This window comes from Ranitomeya variabilis, chromosome 5 (genome assembly GCF_051348905.1).
Source record: "Ranitomeya variabilis isolate aRanVar5 chromosome 5, aRanVar5.hap1, whole genome shotgun sequence".
In the NCBI taxonomy this organism is placed as follows: domain Eukaryota; kingdom Metazoa; phylum Chordata; class Amphibia; order Anura; family Dendrobatidae; genus Ranitomeya; species Ranitomeya variabilis.
Window position 1 is genome coordinate 15,312,026 of NC_135236.1, and position 9,035 is coordinate 15,321,060.

Consider the following 9,035-nt stretch of genomic DNA (forward strand, 5'->3'; position numbering starts at 1 on the left):
GACACTTGAATTGTATTTCAAATTCACCATGTATTGGACATTTACTAAAATTTGTCACAAATTAGATTAATTTAGAAATGGTTTGCACATCTCTAGTTATAATAACACTTGTTTGCCATTGACATTTTTGAATGATATCAAAATGATTCTGTTAATGTTAAAAATAGTCACACTATGTTGAATAGTAATGCCTGATTCCTTTACTATGATTATTCACAGCTCTCAAGCAAATCGACCTACATGTGCCTCACCACCCAGGTCCATTGTTGGCCACAGATGCAGAGTATAACTATGTAATGCAATGGAGAGCCCACCAGAAGCCTCTGCGTATGGAGCGAGTAGGAATTAAAGAGTTACATTACATCGCTACAGAGCTGGATGGACTGGGAGCTCGGGAAGGAATGGTGATCGTCTTAACTTGTTCAGCTCATTTTGCCACCTATCCACTGAGCCTGTACATTCACCGACTGTGGCACATCCGCGAAGCTGTATCTAGACTTTTGGAACGTAGTCCAGACACAAAAATACTCATTAAATCTGCCAACACTGGATACAATTTTCCCCTGGTTAATGACTGGTTGTCCTATCAGTTGGATACAGTGATGAGAGCCATGTTTTCCAAACTGCCAGTGACCATATTGGATGTCTGGCAAATGACCTCATGCTACCGAGAACCAGAGAATCTTCATCCAGTACGGATTGTTATCAAAAATGAGGTGGACCTGATGTTGTCCTTTATATGTCCTCAGTAATGTGGTGCAATGAATATATGTAACATTCAGCGCAGCTGGTCATCTTACCTATTGGATAGTTATAAAGCAAAATGCTCCTCTATTATTAAAATGCATCATCCATCCACAGGATAGGTAGTAAATGTATGATCGCAAGGTTGAGAAAATCATTTTTTTTCAATCATAAATACACTTTATAACTAAAACAAGCTCCTGAAGAGATGTCACTGTAAAATAAAGAATAAAATAGGTTCATTCATGGCTGCCATCAAGGCATTACTGCCCTTACTGCTGAATGGGGCCTGGTGAGCTGTAGTACAGAGGTCTTGGGCCCCGCTCTTGTGCTTCTGCTCACCAGGCCCTATCATGCACTAAAGTGCTGTGCGCTGCGGCGCACACGTTGGTGCTGGGGCCTGGGAGCTTTCTTGGAGCTGTGAATGGCCGTCTAACATTGATGGCTGCAGAGCTCCTGTTCCCTCCATCTTCTCTGTACTTCCGGCCAGGAGACAGCACATACGCAATGGCGTCATCTCGTATGTGCCGACATGTACCAGATGCTGGAAGCAGAGCTGCACCTACTGGGGATTGCCTGTGAGATAAGTATGAAAAAAAAATTGTTTTCTTTATAAAATGAATTAAATCGGTGAGGGGAGAATGGGTGTCATAGTTCACGGGGAGGATACCTTTAGCACCACTCACACCAATTTGTCAAGAACCGGGGTTGTTTGGTTGCCCTTGGTTCTTTCTGATGGGGATTTATCAGATTTATCTATATCCCACTTCCCAGTTGCAGTTTGGAACTTGCAGCTCTCTGGCGCCCCCCTTACTCTCAAGTCAGACCGGGTACTGCACCTAGGATAATTACTCGCCAGAAGGGCTGCCTTACTTTGTTCTGGCTATTGGGCACACTGCAGCAAGGGCGACATAGCTACTCCCACTCAGGTGGGAACAATAATTATCAATGCCACCACTCGCTACAAAGACTCCCAATCGCACAAGACATATCCTGCTGCCACCAGCTCCAATTCAATAATTATTAACGGGTCCGGAGCCAACCCAGATTAGTAGCGTAATTCACTTCAGAGGACGTGACCGTACATTATAGAGGAAGGAGAGACAAGCTAGTAATTTTATATTTTACTCCATGAAAAAGGTAGACAGTGTTTATAGAGGTATTAAAAGATATTATAAAGACAAATATCATATGTACAATACAATTACAAATAAAATGGGATTAAAGTTGAAAAAACACTTACATTTCGCTATGTCATATCATCTGATGGCTGATCGTGTGATGTGGGGGAAGGGCGAGCATATATCCAGATGCATCACCCCTGTATAGCAGCTAGACCCCAGACAAAGACACCTGAAGACTGCTACTTCACTCACTTATTTCTTAGCCTAAAACCCATGCTCTCCCCCTGTGGTGACCTCACTTAGAGGCTGAAACCTCCCCTTTACTTAGAGCTATGGCACCCATTTTTATGCCTAGCTCGCAGTATGAATCTCGTATACGAAAGACACAATGATCAGGATGTGCCCCACATCAGGGGGATTCTTTGAAGTGTAAACACTGTGTAATTACATGACCTGCTTACGGAGAAACCCACTCTTTGCACTCATTGGGTTAGGCTTCTAGCGATTTCAGGGAGTTATAGATCCCTCGATGAACATCCGGAATATATAGTTCTTATATCTCTAACCCTGATTGGTGCCAATAGACATAACCTTCAGAGAACAATAGAATCTCATGCTTTCTCATGTTCCTGACACCTCCCTCTTTTGGACTGCGCTACGAAGGCAGGACCTCTCGGTACTCCTCCACGCACATCTCAGCAGGTTCGCCCAGGCGGGCCAATCCATCTGGCTTGCCATGCTCTGGCTTCATGGAGTTCCAGCCTACCTGGTGTCCCAGTTAGTGGACCTCTCTCCTGCCCATCTGACACTTTCCCGGCTTGATGGTCACACTGGCTTAGTGAATTCGCATGAGCACCTCCTGAAGATGCTGAACCTGTTCGTCCCAGGAGGAACTGAAGATGGCAATGGCACTTCTCCTGTCCCTGAAGCAGGTGGTTGACCATCCACTGGAAAGTGGCTGTGACACTCTTCATGTCATTGGGCAGTGTCCCACAATGTCCACCACGATCCTCTGGAAAGGCTCCTCTATCATTGGCAAAGGAATCAGGGGAGCCTTAGGAGCAGACCCCGCCTTCCCCACTCTTAGACAGGTGATACAGGTGCGGCAGTAGTTAGTCACGTTTGTCCCCATCTTGAGCTAATAGAAGTTTTGAGACAGCCGGGCCTTAGTTTTGCTGATCCCAAGTGTCCAGCGAGTGGGGTCTCATGGGCAATCTACAACAACTCACCCCTGAATTGGCAGGGGACAACCAGCTGTCTTTCCCTCAGCCACGCCTTTTGGGATTTTCTGGGTACTGTCTCCCGGTACAACTTCCCTCATTCCCAGAACACCCCCTCCTTATCAGTCACGGAGGTGGGCGTCTCGGGGAGGTGTCTCAAATTCCCCAGGCTACCATCTGAGTGCAGAGCAGCCTGGAACTCTTGGCTAGGGACAGCCAGAAGTGACTTCAGGGTAGCTTCCCCACAGGAACCCTCTGGGACCTGCTCTCTGATTGAGGAGGGTCCAGAAGGCTGAACGTTATCTGCATTCCAGGCACTCTGACTGCAGGTGACAGCAGCTACATAGTCTGTCTCTCTGGGGATTTCCACAGACCCATCAGCCGGTGCTGCTATGGGTAGTACCTCCCCATCCACCTCCAACATCCCAGGAGCAGTGATACTTATGGGGCAGTTACCTTCCTCTGTGGCACTGGTCAGTTGCACTGCATCACCTTCCTCATGGTTCCCATGCATCTCCCCATTTCTCTTAGCACTATCGCTTGCTCCTGTTAGGGGTTCCTCAGCCATCCAACCCCGCAGAGTGATGTGGCTGGGCTCTCCTGCACCTATGAACACACAATCTTAGGAAATAAATGGTTAGCAGGTAAAACATGCATATTTTCATCATCAGCATCATCAGTATTATCCTCGGCTTTTTCAGAAAAATTATCAGCTACATCATTAAGCGGTAAAGCATTGTCTGGTAACACATGCAATTTCCCATCACTATCATCAGCATTAGCTTGGGGAGGGGAGTCAGGGACATAGTATGCAACTAATCTCCCCAGATCATTCCCCATTAAAACATCAGTGGGCAAATTATCGGACAGCCAAACTTCCTTCACCCGCTCCCGGCACCCCAATCTATATACACCCGAGCCATTGGCAGGGGACAGCAGATGCCCCCAATTCTGGTGACATTCAGGGTTTTCCCCGGAATAATCTCTTCAGAGGATACCAGTTTGGGTTGGATGAGGGTTCGTTCTGCCCCGGTGTCCTTGAGGCCTTGAGCGACATGGCACCCTACAGTAACGGGCTGCACATTGTCATACACCCCCCAACCACCCCATCCACCAAAAGAACTGCTGCATTAGGCCCTGGAGCCTTTGCTGGGGGTTCTTCTGCTTCTTGGAACAGTGGGTGCTGATGTGACCAGTCCACATTCAGGAAAAACACTGGCGAAGGTCGGTGGTAGGTCTGATGCTGTTGGCAACAGGAAAAAACACCAAGAAAAAAGGCAGAGATGCTTACCTGCCCAGGCCTCAAAACAAATGCACTAACAGGGCGCAGTGGACCCATTTAAAGATGGCGGCTACACAGGGCCAGTAATACCAGTGAGACAGCCAGCCTACAATCATTGGATTGGCAGTTTGGAGCACCAGTGCAAAAAAATACAGTCTGTATGTGGCAATGTTCACACAGAAAATGCAGAGCATCTGGCTCACAGCCTATTAGTGACGCCCACACTCTTAGATCAGGCGGACTGCCCAGTGCGAACTAGAATGCATCCTGTGTGAACAGAGGCCACAGTTTACAGAGCCATCTGGGCTCATCTGCACCCTGAAAAATATAAAGTGCAAAAAACACATAGCAATATATGTGAGGTATTAGTTGATACTCTGGCCAAAATATGGAAGCTCGCAACCCACGCCACGGGTCCACACGCTTGTGAGTCCTACTCTAACATCAAAACCACAAAAAGAGGACATGAGAATCCTCCAAAAATCTGTAAAAAACACCAAGGAAAAAAGGTAGAGACACTTACCTGCCCAGGCCTTAAAACAAATGCCCTAACAGGGTGCAGTGGACCCATTTAAATATGGCGGCTACACAGGTGCAGTAATACCAATGAGACAGCCAGCCTACAAACAGGGGATTGGCCGTTTGGAACACCAGTGCAAAAAAATTTTGTCTGCATGTAGCAATGTTCACACAGAAAATGCAGAGCATCTGGCTCACAGCCTATTAATGATGCCTACACTCTTAGATCAGGCAGGCTGCCCAGTGCTAACTAGAATGCATCCTGTCCCATAACGTCCGAGTTAGGGTTGAGTGAAACGGATCAGACAAATTCAAAAATCGCCAACTTTCGGCAAAGTCGGGTTTCATGAAACCCGACCGGATCCTAGTGTGGGATTGGCCATGAGGTTGCCGATCTGCGTGCAAAAGTCGCGTTTGATATGACGCTTTCAGCGCCATTTTCAGCCAATGAAGGAGGACGCAGAGTGTGGGCACCGTGATGACATAGGTCTCGGTCCCCACCATCTTAGAGAAGGGCATGACAGTGATTGGTTTGCTTTCTATGGCATCACAGGGGCTATAAAGGGGCGTGCACGCCGACCGCCATCTTACTTCTGCCAATCGTAGCATAGGGAGAGGTTGCTGCAGCTTCATCAGAAGAAGGGATATAGTTAGGGAGGGAAAATTAACCCCCAAACTGCTTGTGCTGTAGCGATTTCCACTGTCCAACACCACCTTTTTTTGCAGGGACAGTGGAGGCTATATTTTTGTGTATCAGCTCTGTAGCTTATTAGGCTGCCTTATAAGGCTCCCTGATAGCTGCATTGCTGTTTGCACGGTGCTGTGAAAACCAACTGCTTTTTTAAAAGCAAAAATCCTGTTGCTCCTTTCTGCACAGTTATCTTGTTTATTTGTCCACACTTTTGTGTGCAGCAGTCTTTTTTATTGCTGCCATACTTGTCCTGAGATCATTGTAGGGAGATTGAAATTGTACTACAGTCCTTGTATTTTTTCATATATCTTCCAACCACTTTCTGCCACTTACATTGTGTTGTGTTATACACAGGGCCAGAGTTTTGGTTCAGTCTCCAAAAAAAAAGTGAGATTCAAATTGTCACAAAGTGGATATAATTCAGTCCTGTTAGTTTGTCATATATCAGCCAGCCACTTTCTGCCGCTTACATTGTGTTGTTTTATGCACAGGGCCTGAGTTTTGGTTCAGTCTCCCAAAAAAGGAGATTTAAATTCTCAACAAGTTTATATACACCTTCTACCTTGTTTTACAGTACCATATGACGGTTCTTATTTTGGTTAGATTTTCCAAAAAATGAGGAAGTCTGGTGGAAGAGCCCGTGGACGGTGGTTGCCAGCTGGTACTGATGGTGGTGGTGGTGGTGCATCTGGTGGTAGTGGCAAAAGCACAATAGCACCTAAGGCTAGAGGTGTTGAGCCAGCATCATTGTCTGGCTACTCAAGGCCTTGAAGGTTCCCTTATCTGGGAGTGGGAAAACAGCTTTTAAAGCCAGAGCAGCAGGAAAAAGTTTTGGCTTTCCTTGTTGACTTAGCCTCTAGCTCTTTCGCCTCCTCTTCAGAAAGTTCAAAATATAAAAGCAGCGAGTCGTCTGTGGAAGCTCCCGGTCAGGAACAAGACATTTCCTTGTGTCCTTCACCCAAACCAAAAGTGAAGGATCCGTCAGGCGACACTGCAGGTTACTCCATGGAGCTCTTTACACATACCGTGCCTGGGTTAGAAAGGGAAATTGTTAACTGCCCATTACAAGATGAATTGGACATGGAGTGCATTGATGCACAGCCACAGCTAGATTATTATGCTGTTCCATTGACTCAGATCACTACATTGCCCTCGCAGTGTACTGACCCTGATGAAACTATGGTGCCCCATCCCGAACGCTATAGCACCTTACACGGTGACACAGAGGAAGGTGCACATGACATTGAAGAGGAGGTGATAGATGACCCAGATTGGCAGCCATTGGAGGAAGAGGGTGACACTGCTAGTAGCTCAGAAGCAGAGGAGGATGATCCGCAGCAGCCATCTACATCGCAACAGCTGTCATCTGGCAGGCCCGTATCAGGCCAAAAACGTTTGTCAAAAACAAAAACAGTTTTAGGACAGCGTGTCACGGGGATACAAGGAGGGCGAGAGCTAATAACCCGGGCCCCTGCAATTTCCCTCAGACTAGGGAAACCCTGTCTGACCCTCTACCTGACGTTTACACTGAAGGTGTGCATGTTCAGGCCTCCACCCTCACCCCGACTCCTGATTCAGCCCTAGACTGAATACTACCACCCACCACCCAGTGAATGCAATAGACCAATACCCACTGTTATAACAAACAAGGATAAAGGAAAATATACACCACGCCACAGTCAATCAGGAATACACTATAACGGTGCAGGGCAAAATAAATACAAATATAGGAAGGAGTAAATAAGACAAGGAAAATACACCACCAGCAACGACTCTCCAACAACCAGCTCTCCACTCCAGACCGAGATAACTATGGATAAGATAGAAGCTATAATCGGCGACGCCCAAAGATCAGGAGAACCATTTAAAGGAAATGGGCATGGCCCAGCTTCCAATCCGAGGATCAGATAAATTAACCCCGGAGCAGCCAGACGAAAACTAGCCGACACCAATGAGCAAACAGTGTTGAAACGCGGAATTACAGCTGTCTGTCAGACGACCTGGTCTGAACAGTGTCCGACATGACAGTACCCCGCCTTCTACGAGGGACCCCAGGGCCCTCACGGCTTATAGGACCCGGCTTGTCCGGATGGCGACGATGAAAACACCTGACCAGCCGATCTGCATGAATGTCCGAGGCTGGTACCCAGGACCTCTCCTCAGGCCCATAACCATGCCAGTGTACCAAATATTGTAAAGTGCGGCGCACCACACGAGAGTCAACCACCCTGGAGACTTCAAATTCTATGTTACCATCCACCAAGACTGGAGGTGGCATAGGCGCCGCATCCACAGAACCCACCACCTTCTTAAGAAGAGATCTGTGGAACACGTTGTGTATTTTATACACCATAGGGAGCTCCAGTCGGTACGCTACTGGGTTAATGACGGCGGTAACCCTAAATGGATCAATAAACCGTGGACCCAATTTTAGGGATAGTATCTTGAGTCTTATGTTTTTTGTGGATAACCACACCCAGTCATCCACACTCAGGTCCGGACCTGGCACACGGCTACTGTCAGCCACATGTTTGTACCTAGCACCCACACTCAACAGGCGCTTTTTCACTCTCCTCCAGACTGATGACAACGGTGTTCCTAACTGGTCTTCCTCCGGAATGCCGGAAGAGCCTCTCTGACTCAACGTACAAAACTGAGGATGTAGCCCGTAAACACAAAAAAACGGAGACTCCCCAGATGACTCCTGGTGGTGATTATTGATGGCAAACTCAGCCAAAGGAAGAAAGGTAGACCACTCCTCCTGGTTATCAGAGACAAAGCAGCGCAAGTACTGCTCCAAATTTTGGTTCATACGCTCGGTCTGACCATTTGACTGGGGATGAAACGCAGACAAATGAGACAACTTGATCCCCAGCCGTGAGCAAAATGCTTTCCAAAATTTTGCTACAAACTGAGTACCCCTATCTGACACGATGTCAGACGGAACTCCATGAAGCCTGACCACCTCCTGCACAAACACCTGAGCAAGAGTCTTAGCGTTAGGTAATGAAGGCAAAGACACAAAGTGCGACATTTTTGAAAACCGATCCACAATCACCAAAATGACCGTGTTCCCAGCTGAGGGAGGCAAATCCGTGATGAAATCCATGGAGATTTCCGTCCATGGCTTACTAGGTACCTCCAGAGGAAGTAGTGTGCCAACAGGACGGGAGCGGGGCGTCTTCACCCTAGCGCACGTGGTGCAAGCTGACACATATGAGACCATGTCCTGTCGGATTTTGGGCCACCAAAACCGACGTGACACCAACTCCAAAGTACCTCTAACCCCTGGGTGGCCAGCCAGGACAGTAACATGATGCTCCGCCAACACCTTTAGGCAGAGATGAAGCGGTACAAAAGATTTGTTGATGGGAAGCTCAGATGGTACCTCCTCCTGAGCCTCGGCAATCTCAGCCTCAACCTCAGTAGTGAGGGCTGAAACCACAACACCCTTT

The 9,035-nt window shown here is 47.5% G+C and overlaps 1 protein-coding gene across 1 annotated transcript in view; it reads left to right on the top strand.

The window, feature by feature from the left end:
• The window catches only part of LOC143773248 (NXPE family member 3-like), a 157,044-nt gene extending 155,823 nt beyond the window's left edge, over positions 1-1,221 (top strand). Inside the window, exon 6 of the mRNA XM_077260739.1 lies at positions 220-1,221. Coding sequence (XP_077116854.1) covers positions 220-752 — 533 coding nt within the window. The 3' untranslated portion in view covers positions 753-1,221. The remainder of the gene's footprint in view (positions 1-219) is intronic.
• Positions 1,222-9,035: the final 7,814 nt, after the last annotated feature.